This window comes from Coregonus lavaretus (genome assembly GCF_964263955.1).
Source record: "Coregonus lavaretus genome assembly, chromosome: 34".
Lineage (NCBI taxonomy): Eukaryota > Metazoa > Chordata > Actinopteri > Salmoniformes > Salmonidae > Coregonus > Coregonus lavaretus.
In genome coordinates, this window is record NC_140021.1 from 21,799,604 (window position 1) to 21,815,882 (window position 16,279).

The following is a 16,279-nucleotide window of genomic DNA, read 5'->3' on the forward strand; positions in this document are numbered from 1 at the left end:
ACCAGTAGCTCACAGCCCACCTATGAGTAGCTCGCAATCCCAAACTGTCATAAACATAAAGCTCCCGGCTACTATCCAATCAAAGCTACATTGTCATATCCCACCCCTGGTTAGCCACTATTGGCTTAAAAAGCCAAACGTAACACAATTTGGCAATTAATTTCCAGCAATATTGGTGCGCATGTTTGTCAGTCCATATGTAGCCAGTTAGTGATGCTAATGATAACCGGTGTCTTCTGCGTAGACAGACTTTCCCCATAAACGTTTCTTAATTAAATGTAAACTGCAAAGTAGGCATACCTGACAGAACTGTGATTTTTATTTGTATCAATTGGATGGCCATTGTTTTGCAAACTGCAGAAACACTGCTAGACCGACACATTCCTCTCTTGCTAGACACTCAATAAAAGGGGAATTACACTCAAATCAATTTTTTTTATTTTTTAGACCTCAATGGTCTTCTGATGTGATTTAAGCATTGACATGGACTCAGAACATCCATTTCATTGTTTCTCTATGAATAATTGTTATATTCAGAGTAAAAAACTAAACTCAATCCCAAACCAGGAAAAATATAACAAAATTCCAGAAAATACAAAAGATAATTTTATGGGTCCCCTTCGTTGTTTATTAACCATTATTTTACCAGGTATATTGACAGAAAACACATCTCTTGTACATGAAGGACCCAGGGAAGAGTTGCATGGTAGAGGAGAAGAGAAGAATGGGCCTAATTTGAAAGCTATAAAAAAAGAGTAGCTTGCGACATGTTTAATTTTTTAAAAGTAGCTCTCATAGTAGAAAAGGCTGGAGACCCCTGGTGTATACACTAGTGTAACACTGATGTTGCAGTATGACTGACACCTGCCCTATGGGACAGGAGGCTATTTCACTGGTACACTGACGCGCGCGCACACACACAGCAATCATCCCTTCTCCCCCTGGGCCTGCATCCACAGGCAATATGGCCCAGTCAATGTTAACACACCATTGTATCTGCATCACAAGGAAGTTTAAAAAACATCTTAGGAGTGTGTACCGTATCCACCTAATATCTGCCAGTGATGCTGCTTTTTATTTGGCGTTGGTGTCCAGTAAAACATTTGTTAAACCTAAGCTTCAACTTTTGAGTTTGGAAAAGTGTATCTTTCTGGTAAGTCAGTTTTCCTCTACCTGCTTTCTGGAATGGCAAACCAGGGTTGTGTTTGTTAAGCTTCATATTAAAGTTGCCTAGTGATTTAAATAAAGGTTACCTTCACTAATTTAGATTATCTGAGTGCCTCTGTCAACATCTGTCTCTTAGCCTATATACTACTTCACCTGTGCCTCTTTACCTTCAAACCTCTCATTGTAATACAACTTGGCAATCAGTATTTGTTTGACCCAGTCACATCTCAAAAGTGAATAAAAATGGTACAAGTTACATTATTCAAAGACAATTGCAAATTCACCACAAAAAAACATGTAGGAGGCCATTTTGTCGCCCCATATGGGGTAGAATACAGAAATGTTCTGTTTTTGTAACTTTATTTGCCATGTCAAACGTTGCACCATGACCTTTCCATGATGACTATCGGAGTTGGGGATCTATGCATTTCAGCTGCTAGTTAAACTTCTTCTAGAAATATGTTCACAGTGCCAGATTAATTCATAACTGCTTTAGCAATGTTTCATCAGTAGCCTAACTTAGTTTACACTCTATACGTACACTTACTGTATCTGGAAGGTGGTCAACTTGTAAGGCGAGTGTGCCTTGTCTTTTTACCAAAAACGAAATATTGCAATGTAGGTTTGGTTTGATTAGACTCACAGGTTTATTTTTGTGTCTGTCTGATGGGAGTTGGATGCCCTTATCAGTCAGTGATGATCCTTGTTAAGCTGATGTCTGGCTGAACGTGCTGTGAATTTCATATGTTAAGCTACTAGGTTAGTTAAGCTACTATTTATCTTTGATTGGATTTTCAATTACACAGACAGAATTGGACAGATGAGAAAGGACTGTCGTTATTGTTCCATACCTAGCAATATGATAATATAATAACAATATTGCCTATTGGTTGAATAATACCCATCTACCTTTTTGTTATGTTTCTAGGCACCAGTTATTCTCCACAGGAGAATTCACACAACCACAGCACCCATCATAGCAGCTCCAATTCACAATCAAACCCCAGCAAGACATCCGACACAGTAAGTACCCGCTTACCTCTTCTCTGTGTTGTTGATGCTATAGCATGGTGGGCTAGGCTATTTCCCCAAAATCTCTCCTTTCCCCAGAAGTGTGCAATTGTTCACTTCCCTGTATGGATTTGAAGGGATTGGTTTAAGAAATATGGTATAAACTCTCTCTAGCGCATGCCTACACCACTCCAATGATTTGAAAAGTAAGGAGAGACTATTGTGGCATACACCTAGTGATTGGCTGATCCTTTTTAACCTCTACGGGATCGGTGTCCCGTATACTGGATGGTTGAGCTAACGTTCGCTAATGTGATTAGCACGACTGTTGTAAGTAACAGCAAACATTCCAGGACAAAGACATGTCTTACATGGGCAGAAAGCTTAAATTATTGTTAATCTAACTACACTTTCCAATATACAGTATATAAATTAATATCGTGAATAAATACCATGCTATTGTTTGAGGAGAGTGCACAACAAAAAAAACGTACCACGGCAACTGTTTTGATACATTCATCTCCGAAGGTAAATAATGTACTTACATTCAGTAATCTTGCTCTGATTTGTCATCCTAAGGGTCCCAGAGATAAAATGTAGCATAGTTTTGTTTGATCAAATCCATTTTTATATTCAAATGTAGGAACTGAGTTCTACAGTTTGAACCCCTGCTGTCTCTTGCTCCACACCCACCCCGCCTGGCCATCTAGATGTGTGAAAGTTAGTGTATAAGCTAATGATCCATCATGTATGACATTCCTGGGAGTGTGTAAACTTACATTTGGTATTACCATATCATGTTTGTATGTTCTCTATAGTTATGTACTTGAAAATGTATCAATTGACCAAATCGGCACATTTGGGCAGACTTGATACAAAACAGTCCGGTATTGCAATGCTTCACTGGATTAATCTGAAACTTTGCACACACACACTGCTGCCATCTAGTGGTCAAAATCTAAATTGTGCCTAAACTGCAATATTATATTATAAAACGCATGTTTTTTTGTTTGTATTATCTTTTACCAGATCTAATGTGTTATATTCTCCTACATTAATTTCACATTTCCACAAAATTCAAAGTGTTTCCTTTCAAATGGTATCAAGAATATGCATATCCTTTCTTCAGGTCCTGAGCTACAGGCAGTTAGATTTGGGTATGTAATTTGGGTCATTTTAGGCGAAAATTGAAAAAAATAGTTAATGTTCTAAATGCGTCAGTCTGTCTCTTTGAGTGGGACTCTACAGCCACTCTCCAGACACCGAACCAAGACCTCGTCCCGTATGTGGGTCTTTCTATAAATAATGGGGCCAATGTGTGACATTGGGATACATTTTTTACATTTGTTTTAAACTAAAATAAAAATGATTTTTATGCAGTTCCTCATGTGTACTAAGAGGAATATATACCAATTGGCCCATAACTCTACCTATACAACAACATACACCTAGGACTATATATCCTTTAAGCAGGGTTCATGCAGACATTGGCAAGTCAAATTCATGGACTTTCAGGGGGACTTTTTCAAGCACTTCTTTGTAATTTAAGGACCTAAATTTTATACAATTGTATAATTTATGTAATTGTACATATAGTGCCTAATATAGAACAAATGTAGAAAATGTGTCAAAAGTAGGCCATTACCACTTTAAGAATGTTTTTTTTTTTTTTTGGCCTAGCCAATTAATTGCTATTCAAATTATTATTATTATTATTACATTCTAAAATATGTGAGAATAATGTGGACTTGCTTCACTAAATAAATTGGATGCATTCATGGCGATTTTTCTGTGGCCTATATGGCCGATACAGGCACACATAATAAAGCCATGAATAGCGGTAGCATTAATCTCACCATTTGAATCTCACCATCGCTGTTTGTATAGTGAGAAATACACTAAAAACCAGGTTCCTTATGTAATGGAAGGATTTGTATGGAGAGCCAAGTTGAAGCCAGCATTAGATGTTGTTGTCCTCATAATAACCGCACATGGTTTTACCGCAAGAGTAGCGCAAGACCCTTCAACTGAAGTAGCGGGAAACAAAAGAAAGTGGCCACATCTATTGAAAAAAAACGGGGGGGAAATGAAATCACGCGAAGTTATACTTTATAAATTGGCTACATAATTACTTTTCGAACACCAAATTGAGGAAATTTCTGATTTTTCAAGATATAGGCCTATTCCAGTAGGCTACTTCAAGCCCCTTGTATTGTTTAAAATTGCAGGTGTAACATGGAAACTAAAATGTGTTTGTCATGTTATTTCAATACTAGATCATATTGTAAAGAAGCCCATTATATCCAGAATAATGAATAAGAATAGCATTGGGTGTTGCGCAATAGGCTATATACACAATTGTGGACTGTGCACAAAAACATATGAAAACATGAACTCATTACCTTGATGCTTTCTCTGTTAAATCTAACGAGACCCTGCTGTAAATCAAGCAGACAACAGATGATCAACATCAATTCGCTCCAACATGGATCCAGACACAACCATCTTCACCGGCGTAACGAATGAGACCCCACACACCAAAATGGTCTGGACATTCCTCGCGAACACCTTTTTTCCAGCACTTCAGCTGTTGTTGCATCACATGTACATCACAACAGCTGTTCGTCACTTGACTGTCATTCAGAAAATTTCCTTCCTGGATCAGATGATGGTGTTTGTGTGAAAATATCACAGTGTAATTCAACAGCTCGACACCAAATTCGAATTCCAACAAGTATTATGCATAATTTAAGAACCACGTTAATGACAGTATCAATTTAGGTTTTAAGTATCAAGGTAATGATACTTAAAATATCATAGACCAATCGACTAAATGGGGTCAGCCCTAATGTGATTGCACATAGAAGTAGGCCTAGACTACCTGGCCTGCATGCAAATGTAGGCATATAAATGTACCCATTTGTGGATCTGATAGTATTTCTGATTGTCTTAACTCACCACCACTACTAATGAGCTGTAGTGCTTCTCAAAGTATTTTTCTTCTTCACCTCAAACGGCAAGTAAACAAAGTCTGTTTTTATGTCCATTGAAAATGATAATAGTTCCTCAATGTAGCTTATTTGAAAAATCTTTCCAGCTCTCTCCCTTTCGATAACAATTCGGCATGAAAAAATTAAATAATGTAATGCTCTGATCCGGTGGAATCGTCATAAAATAGGCCTGCCTACCTGATTACTTCTTATCCCTTGCGCAAATAGCCTACAGCTGTGTCTGTCCAGAGCTCACTGGTCCTGAGGGTCCAGAATATTTTATACAATGTCGCAAGTTTGTTAGTGCCAGCTTCGGTCTGGACCAAGTTGATAGTTGATACAATGTTTCAAGTTCCTTGCAGATAGGCCAATCATAGCCAATGTATTTTATTTTTATCAGGATATTTTCTACCTGCAGGCTGCAATGTTTTTATTTTACGTAGTTGGCAATGGCAATAGAAGTTACTTTATAAAAGAAATGAAACTGTTCCACGAAAATGTGCATATGAAAACCATAACTGCCACACAGATCGGTTGAAATGGTAAGATAAATTGGCACTCCAAATGGAAAAGGTTGCCGACCCCGGTGTAGCCTATTACCGGCAACTTCGGGAGCGTAATGGCAGAATCTGCCAAGGACGGCAGCAGCAGGAGGTGGTGGTGTCGGGAACAGGTTTTTTTCTTCTGGTTAGGCTATCATGATCTCTGGCTCCCTCTTGAGTCATTTGTGTCTTATTTAATTACAGTGTGCTTAAAGCATCAGAAGCTCAGTAGCCTACATATAGTTGATTTTATTAAAACACATAGGGTGTGTCTATATATGGAAAAATACAGTTGAAGTCGGAAGTTTACATACACCTTAGCCAAATAAATGTAAACTCAGTTTTTCACAATTCCTGACATTTAATCCTAGTAAAAATTCCCCGTCTTAGGTCAGTTAGGATCAGCACTTTATTTTAAGAATGTGAAATGTTAGAATAATAGTAGAGAGAATAATTTACTTCAGCTTTTAGTTCTTTGATCACATTTCCAGTGGGTCAGAAGGTTACATACACTCAATTAGTATTTGGTAGCATTGCCTTTTAAATTGTTAAACTTGGGTCAAACGTTTCGGGTAGCCTTCCACAAGCTTCCCACAATAAGTTGGGTGCATTTTGGCCCATTCCTCCTGACAGAGCTGGTGTAACTGAGTCAGGTTTGTAGGCCTCCTTGCTCACACACCTTTTCAGTTCTGCCCACACATTTTCTATAGGATTGAGGTCAGGGCTTTGTGATGGCCACTCCAATACCTTGACTTTGTTGTCCTTAAGCCATTTTGGTACAACTTTGGAAGTATGCTTGAGGTCATTGTCCATTTGGAAGACCCATTTGCGACCAAGCTGATGTCTTGAGATGTTGCTTCAATATATCCACATAAGTTTCCTTCCTCATGATGCCATCTATTTTGTGAAGTGCACCAGTCCCTCCTGCAGCAAAGCACCCCAACAGCATGATGCTGCCACCCCCGTGCTTCACGGTTGGGATGGTTTTCTTCGGCTTGCAAGCAACCCCCTTTTTCCTCCAAACATAACGATGGTCATTATGGCCAAACAGTTCTATTTTTGTTTCATCAGACCAGAGGACATTTCTCCAAAAAAGTACAATCTTTGTCCCCATGTGCAGTTGCAAACCGTAGTCTGGCTTTTTTATGGCGGTTTTGGAGCAGTGGCTTCTTCCTTGCTGAGCGGCCTTTCAGGTTATGTCGATATAGGACTAGTTTTACTGTGGATATAGATACTTTTGTACCTGTTTCCTCCAGCATCTTCACAAGGTCCTTTGCTGTTGTTCTGGGATTGATTTTGTTTTTCCCATGATGTCAAGCAAAGAGTCACTGAGTTTGAAGGTAGGCCTTGAAATACATCCACAGGTACACCTCCAATTGACTCAAATGATGTCAATTAGCCTATCAGAAGCTTAATGTATGTAAACTTCTCACCCACTGGAATTGTGATACAGTGAATTATAAGTGAAATAATCTGTCTGTAAACAATTGTTGGAAAAATTACTTTTGTCATGCATAAAGTAGATGTCCTAACCGACTTGCCAAAACTATAGTTTGTTAGCAAGAAATTGAAGTTGAAAAACAAGTTTTAATGTCTCCAACCTAAGTGAATGTAAACTTCCGACTTGAACTGTACACGTTTAAAATTCTGATTGGTCGAAATAACAGACGACTCGGTCGACCAATATTGTTTTGGGGTCTGGGACAGCCCTAAATCACCTACATTTTGGGGGATTTGTGTGCCCTTAGACTGTTTTCACCCCGTGACATAAGGAGGCATTAAATGTTACGTAGTTGCACTGTGTTTCTGAGATCCCTATACAAAAAACTGTCCGACAGCTAGATCCAGGATATTTACAGGGTTCAAGTTTAATGTCTAATATAACTGATTAATGCTTAATATATGATATAACAACAATTTACACTGCCATAAATGCAAGGATAGAAAAGTAACGTTTTATGTCACACTATTTTGGACAAATCCGTCAAGACACCAACCATGAGAAAGGGTTGAATAGGTTTTAAATCAACTCGTGAATTTGATTGAATATAGCTATATTCCCCCCTTATCTTAATGTAATTACATGAAAAAAATAGGCAAATTATCAATGACTTATCAACACCTTTAACAAGGTGTCAAGCATAGGAAATCCTTACTTGTACATTAGTTTATAGATAGACCCATGAATCAAGCATCCCAGAGTAGGAGTGGTGATCTTGGATTAGGTTCCTCCTGTCCAATGTTATTCAGTGTGATCTTAATCTCTTGTAGACAGTTGCACGGGACATAGGATGGTCGCGTCTGTCAAAAGACTGGGATGCGACGACTAGCAAGTAACTTAGTTCCGGTGCACAGATTTAGTCTCTGATCATTTGGACAAATCACGATTTCGCAGGTGTTCGAATTTTGGAAGGGGAGGGGACATTTGACCCATGCGTTGGCTGAGAGTTTCTATTTAGGGGGGTGGAGACTTAGCTAGTCTTGTTAGTATCTTTTCTCAAACATCTCGTAAATGTAATCCAGCATCTGACACAATTATGCAAGATTTTAGTTCTGGGTTTCCAATATTATTGTGCTCTAAAAGGCTAAACTGATCCTAGATCAGCACTCCTCTGAAACACTGATACAGTGGGGGAAAAAAGTATTTAGTCAGCCACCAATTGTGCAAGTTCTCCCACTTAAAAAGATGAGAGAGGCCTGTAATTTTCATCATAGGTACACGTCAACTATGACAGACAAAATGAGGGAAATAAATCCAGAAAATCACATTGTAGGATTTTTAATGAATTTATTTGCAAATTATGGTGGAAAATAAGTATTTGGTCAATAACAAAAGTTTCTCAATACTTTGTTATATACCCTTTGTTGGCAATGACACAGGTCAAACGTTTTCTGTAAGTCATAACAAGGTTTTCACACACTGTTGCTGGTATTTTGGCCCATTCCTCCATGCAGATCTCCTCTAGAGCAGTGATGTTTTGGGGCTGTCGCTGGGCAACACAGACTTTCAACTCCCTCCAAAGATTTTCTATGGGGTTGAGATCTGGAGACTGGCTAGGCCACTCCAGGACCTTGAAATGCTTCTTACGAAGCCACTCCTTCGTTGCCCGGGCGGTGTGTTTGGGATCATTGTCATGCTGAAAGACCCAGCCACGTTTCATCTTCAATGTCCTTGCTGATGGAAGGAGGTTTTCACTCAAAATCTCACGATACATGGCCCCATTCATTATTTCCTTTACACGGATCAGTCGTCCTGGTCCCTTTGCAGAAAAACAGGCCCAAAGCATGATGTTTCCACCCCCATGCTTCACAGTAGGTATGGTGTTCTTTGGATGCAACTCAGCATTCTTTGTCCTCCAAACACGACAAGTTGAGTTTTTACCAAAAAGTTATATTTTGGTTTCATCTGACCATATGACATTCTCCCAATCCTCTTCTGGATCATCCAAATGCACTCTAGCAAACTTCAGACGGGCCTGGACATGTACTGGCTTAAGCAGGGGGACACGTCTTGCACTGCAGGATTTGAGTCCCTGGCGGCGTAGTGTGTTACTGATGGTAGGCTTTGTTACTTTGGTCCCAGCTCTCTGCAGGTCATTCACTAGGTCCCCCTGTGTGGTTCTGGGATTTTTGCTCACCGTTCTTGTGATCATTTTGACCCCACGGGGTGTGATCTTGCGTGGAGCCCCAGATCGAGGGAGATTATCAGTGGTCTTGTATGTCTTCCATTTCCTAATAATTGCTCCCACAGTTGATTTATTCAAACCAAGCTGCTTACCTATTGCAGATTCAGTCTTCCCAGCCTGGTGCAGGTCTACAATTTTGTTTCTGGTGTCCTTTGACAGCTCTTTGGTCTTGGCCATAGTGGAGTTTGGAGTGTGACTGTTTGAGGTTGTGGACAGGTGTCTTTTATACTGAGAACAAGTTCAAACAGGTGCCATTAATACAGGTAACGAGTGGAGGACAGAGGAGCCTCTTAAAGAAGAAGTTACAGGTCTGTGAGAGCCAGAAATCTTGCTCTTTTGTCGGTGACCAAATACTTATTTTCCACCATAATTTGCAAATAAATTCATTAAAAATCCTACAATGTGATTTTCTGGATTTTTTTTCCTCAATTTGTCTGTCATAGTTGACGTGTACCTATGATGAAAATTACAGGCCTCTCTCATCTTTTTAAGTGGGAGAACTTGCACAATTGGTGGCTGACTAAATCATTTTTTCCCCCACTGTACCTACAGCCCTTGACCCCAAGGCACAAACGGCTATTGTCTTACAACTTGGAGATGCTCGGTTGCTGAGTCACTGACAAGACTAAAGTCGCAAATTATTTCTCAGCAGGTGACCGCTTTCCCTCTAATTTCTAATTACACTTTCACTGTGTTTGGAGAACAAGTGACGACCTAAGGGTGGAAACAGTATTTTACTACTTGTAGGTCTGTCAGCTGGTAGGCAAATGTTGCTCCTTGTTGCCTTTTTCCTTTAAAATATTTTAAGTTTGTTTGTCAACTGGCTGGCCTTTTCAGTCAGTGATGAGCTGTGAAGCTGATGTCTCTGATGATTTCATAAACACTGCTTACCAAAAAACTGAGACTGAAGATGGCCTTGCTTTATGTAACATTGTCCTGCTTGTTGTCTGTAGACCCTTGTCTCTAATTATTGGAAGAAATTGAACATAATCATTATATTTGTAGGTTACAACGCTGTTTGTCACTTGTCAAAAATATGGAGGATTTGCAATAGGGATGGGCATTAGAAATGTTTTGACTGTTCGAGTATTCACGTGATTTTTGTTTAAGTTAGAATGGGAAAAAATATGTGCGCATTTATCTATAGGCCTATTCCAACAGTACGCAACAATGCCTAATTTATCATTACAGATAACAAATCCTAATTGCTAAATTGCCCCGATAGATATATAGATAAATCTATCTCTATACAGTGCATTCGGAAAGTATTCAGACCCCTTCACTTTTCCCACATTTTGTTAAGTTTCAGCCTTATTCTAAAATTGATTAAATTGTTTTTTCCCCCTCATCAATCTACACTCAATACCCCATAATTACAAAGCAAAAACAGGTTTTTAGAAATGTTTGCACATTTATTAAACATAAAAAAATGAAATGTTACATTTACATACACTACCGTTCAAAAGTTTGGGGTCACTTAGAAATGTCCTTGTTTTCGAAAGAAAAACATTTTTTTTGTCTGTTATTATAACATCAAATTGATCAGAAATACAGTGTAGACATTGTTAATGTTCTAAATGGCTATTGTAGCTGTAAACGGCTGATTTTTAATTGAATATCTACATAGGCGGACAGAGGCCCATTATCAGCAATCATCAGTCCTGTGTTCCAATGGCACGTTGTTTGCTAATCCAAGTTTATCATTTTTAAAAGGCTAATTGATTATTAGAAAACCCTTTTGCAATTATGTTAGCACAGCTGAAAACTGTTGTGCTGATTTAAACAAGCAATTAAACTGGCCTTCTTGAGACTAGTTGAGTATCTGGAGCATCAGCAATTGTGGGTTCGATTACAGGCTCAAAATGGCCAGAAACAAATAACTTTCTTCTGAAACTCGTCAGTCTATTCTTGTTCTGAGAAATGAAGGCTATTCCATGCGAGAAATTGCCAAGAAACTGAAGATCTCATACAACGCTGTGTACTACTCCCTTCACAGAACAGCGCAAACTGTCTCTAACCAGAATAGAAAGAGGAGTGGGAGGCCCTGGTGCACAACTGAGCAAGAGGACAAATACATGAGTGTCTAGTTTGAGAAACGGGTGCCTCACAGGTCCTCAACTGGCAGCTTCATTAAATAGTACCCGCAAAACACCAGTCTCAACGTCAACAGTGAAGAGGCGACTCCGGGATGCTGACCTTCTAGGCAGAGTTGCAAAGAAAAAGGCATATCTCAGACTGCCCATCTTAATATTTTCTTTTTATTGGCCAGTGTGAGAGATGGCTTTTTCTTTGCAACTCTGCCTAGAAGGTCAGCATCCCGGAGTCACCTCTTCACTGTTGTTGTTGAGACTGATGCAAACAATTCTAAAAACCTGTTTTCTCTGTCATAATTGGGTATTGTGTGTAGGTTGAGGAAAATGTATTCAATCCATTTTATAATAAGGCTGTAACTTAACAATGTGGAAAAAGGAAGGGCTCGGAATACTTTCCAAATGCACTGTAGGCATATGCTTAAAGATTCTGAAAATATGCTCTTTGTCTTCATCAAACTAATGTTTTTGCGTATTTTCAGTGTTGAACCTGTATGTTTAGAGCGGTTATAGCCGAGGCTAACCAATTCTAAATGGCACTAGCAGTTCGCAAAGTAGCTTGAGCAGAAAATAGACGGACACAATTATTCCAAAACTGCAGTTCGTTGTTGGAACACACATTTTCCTACTTCAATCAACCAGTCCATTTTGAAATTGTGATAAAACTTGTTATTTGGCAAGGAATGCATGTATACTGACTTTCAGTTCAAATAAGGAAATCAGTCCATTGAAATAAATTCATTTGGCCCTAAACTATGGATTTCACATGACTGGGATTACAGATATGCATCTGTTGGTCACAGATACCTTTAAAAAAAGGTATCTTCGCGTAGAGTTGATTGTGGCCTGTGGAATGTTGTCCTACTCCTCTTCAATGGCTGTGCAAAGTTGCTGGATATTAGTGGGAACTTTAACACGCTGTCATACACGTTGATCCAGAGCATCCCAAACATGCTCAATGGGTGACATGTCTGGTGGGTATGCAGGCAATGGAAGAACTGGGACATTTTCAGTTTCCAGGAATTGTGAACAGATCCTTGCGACATGGGGCTGTGCATTTTCATGCTGAAACATGAGGTGATGGCGGCGGATGAATTGCACGACTCTGGGCTTCAGGATCTCGTCACGGTATCTCTGTGCATTCAAATTGCCTTCAATAAATTGCAATTGTGTTCGTTGACAGTAGCTTATGCCTGCCAAAACCATAACCCCACCTCCACCATGGGGCACTCTGTTCACAACGTCAGCAAACCGCTTGTCCACACTACGCCGTACACGTGGTCTGCGATTGTAAGGCTGGTTGGATGTTATGCCAAATTCTCTACAACTACGTTGGAGGCAACTTACAGAAGAGAAATTAACATTAAGTTCTCTGGCAACCACCCTGGTGGACATTCCTGCAGTCAATTGCGCGCTCCTTCAAAACTTGAGACATCTGTGGCATTGTGTTGTGTGACAAAACTGCACATTTCAGTGGCCTTTTATTGTCCCCAGCACAACCTGCACCTGTGTAATGATCATGCTGTTTAATCAGCTTCTATGCCACACCTGTCCGGTGGATGGATTAATTTGGCAAAGGAGAAATGCTGACTAACAGGGATGTTAACAAATCTGAGAGAAATAATCTTTTTGTGCGATGGAACATTTCTGGGATCTTTTATTTCTGCTCATGAAACATGGGACCAACACTTTACATGTTGCGTGTCTATTTTTGTTCAGTGTATCTTGTACCCCATCAGTTAGATCCGTTTTGATGGGCGTTTATTTCAGTAGGCCTAACCTGTGTGTGTAAGGAGCGGTGGGAACGCAATTGAGTGAATGAGACACAGAATTTAGGGTGAAGAACTGTGTGTCGCTTGGCTTGGTTTGGTTTCTTTTTAGTTGTGCCCCGCAAATGCACCTGTACAAATGGAATAATAATAATATGCCATTTAGCAGACGCTTTTATCCAAAGCGACTTACAGTCATGCGTGCATACATTTTTGTGTATGGGTGGTCCCGGGGATCGAACCCACTACCCTGGCGTTACAAGCGCCGTGCTCTACTAGCTGAGCTACAGAGGACCACAATACTAGTGTCAAAGCAAATTAACATTGTCTTCATGACAAAATGTAACTTGCCCATTCGGGCAGCCACAAAGCACATTCTACCAAACAGTTTTTAGTCCCCAAAATATATTAAGTGATCTCTGGTTAAAGATCGAGCTTTGATGTCCGTTCGAGTACTCAATTACTCATGCTCATGCCTAATTTGCAAGATCTGTTTTACTTAACTTTTATTAGATTTATCTGACTGGTACTATGCACAACATTAGTCAACATGCCTGTAAATGTGTCAGTTTTGTAGACAGATTTGTGTCTGTATTCCCTGGGCAGGTGGTTTTCAGAATCCGAATCAGAAAATATTACTTTCTGTTGGTGTTGTACATAGAAGCATAGACCTCAACAATGACAAATGTCAACCTTTTTAAAAGCTTGAGAAGCCATCCTTGCTGTCAGTTGAGTAAGCCAGCATCCATCCCTATATCTCATCTCCTAACCAGCTCTGGTATCAGAGCCAAACCTTATAGAGCCGTACCGCCTTTACATCTCACATTGCAAGCTCTTGCATCAGACCTAATCACACACTCTCGTTGCAGTATCTTTTTTTTTCTTCTCACCTATCAAATCTTGACGGCATAAAATGTATCATTGCATATTCTCCTCTCCCTTCATACTGAAGATGTCCCCTCTTCTCCTCTCTCCTAACCTGAATGTCCCCTTCTGTCCTTCCTCCCTTCATACCTAAGATGTCCCCTCTTCTCCTCTACTCCTTATTTACATCAAATATCCGCCTCCTCCCTATTTGCCTACATGTCCCTCCTCTCCTCCTCTCCTCCCCCCTTTCTCTCCCCTTCATACCCAAATGTACCTTTCTCCTGCCTCCTTACTTTGCTAACTTGCAATGCACCAAGTGATGGCTTGCCGTAGCTCTCTGTTGTTCACACTAGCTGGTAGGTCCTCTGTTGTGAGACCAATGTCATGGTAGTAGTTGTCCATGATGGTGGCCTCCTGTAGTATTCCTGTCTCAGGAGATCCTTCTTAACCTCCACCTTCTCCCATAACTGTCCTCTTCTGTCCTCCTCAGCCTTATGAAGATAAAGATGACTGGTCAGAGCACATCAGTTCCTCTGGGAAGAAGTACTACTACAACTGCAGAACAGAGGTCTCACAGTGGGAGAAACCCAAAGAGTGGCTGGAGAGGTTCGCGTTACTCCATCTTCATTCACATAATACCCTTTTCACATGATAGATCTGAGCGTAGCTGAGCTGTATTGCGCTGGCTGGCCTGGTTCCCTTTTCAGTCAGTGATGAGCTGTGAAGCTGATGTCTCTGATGAATTCATAAACACTGCTTACCAAAAAACTGAGACTGAAGACGGCCTTGCTTTGCTTTACCCATGTCCTGATTGTTATGGTATTAAATGTAACATAGCCAGCCATAGTGTTTGTAAGTTACAATGCCCTATGCTAGTGGTTCCCAAACTGTGAGGTGCACATGTAATGCCATAACAATCAGGACAGTTGTAATAGTAGAATGCACAAGGTGCAATTTCGAAATTGGTTAGTGCCTCATCAGTTTTCCTCTTGTCATGTCAGTCATTGCATGCCTTAGAGAGCTATTTATAACTTGTCAGACATTTCCAGATCAATAGCCCATGTCAGCCAACGTTTTTTAGCTAGGTTGTTTAGCCCATAGATTTTGTTGAAATGTTTGAGTCACTCAAATATCACATGAATAAACATTAGACATGGCAAAATGTATAGAATTGCAAGAAAATGAGCTTTAAACTGCAACATTTGTATTTCCGCCAACAAGAGGGGTGTGAACAGTTTGTCATGAACAGTGCTTGTGCCCATAGAAATAGACATGGACGCGCCAGGATGTTCTCCAATGCTGGAAGGGGGGCCTGAGAGGAAAACGTTTGGGAACCCCTGCCCTATGTCACCTGTCAGAAATTAGGAAGATTAGCACTTTGTGTTTTAACTTAGGGCTCTGGTCAAAAGTAGTGCAATATATAGGGAATAGGGTGCCATTTGGGATGCAGACTTGAGCTCTAACTTGACTGTTTCTGTTTGTTTCCAGAGAGCAGAGACAGAAGGAGTCCTGCACTAAGTCGGCGCCAGTCAACAGTTTCCCCAAAGACAGGGACTACAGACGGGAGGCCATGCAGCAGGCTACAGCAGTCACTGGCTTTACTGCTGCTAGTAAGTTTTACAACTACATACCGGCTTTACTGCTGCTAGTAAGTTTTACAACTACATACTGGCTTTACTGCTGCTAGTAAGTTTTACAACTACATACCGGCTTTACTGCTGCTAGTAAGTTTTACATCTACATACTGGCTTTACTGCTGCTAGTAAGTTTTACAACTACATACCGGCTTTACTGCTGCTAGTAAGTTTTACAACTACATACTGGCTTTACTGCTGCTAGTAAGTTTTACATCTACATACTGGCTTTACTGCTGCTAGTAAGTTTTACATCTACATACTGGCTTTACTGCTGCTAGTAAGTTTTACAACTACATACCGGCTTTACTGCTGCTAGTAAGTTTTACAACTACATACTGGCTTTACTGCTGCTAGTAAGTTTTACAACTACATACTGGCTTTACTGCTGCTAGTAAGTTTTACATCTACATACTGGCTTTACTGCTGCTAGTAAGTTTTACAACTACATACTGGCTTTACTGCTGCTAGTAAGTTTTACATCTACATACTGGCTTTACTGCTGCTAGTAAGTTTTACATCT

The 16,279-nt window shown here is 40.0% G+C and overlaps 1 protein-coding gene across 1 annotated transcript in view; it reads left to right on the forward strand.

Moving 5' to 3' along the window:
* The window catches only part of waca (WW domain containing adaptor with coiled-coil a), a 43,095-nt gene that overhangs the window by 9,066 nt on the left and 17,750 nt on the right, over positions 1–16,279 (forward strand). Inside the window, exons 4-6 of the mRNA XM_084152286.1 lie at positions 2,096–2,190; positions 14,613–14,728; positions 15,611–15,732. Of these exons, the coding sequence (XP_084008412.1) occupies positions 2,096–2,190; positions 14,613–14,728; positions 15,611–15,732 (333 nt within the window). The remainder of the gene's footprint in view (positions 1–2,095; positions 2,191–14,612; positions 14,729–15,610; positions 15,733–16,279) is intronic.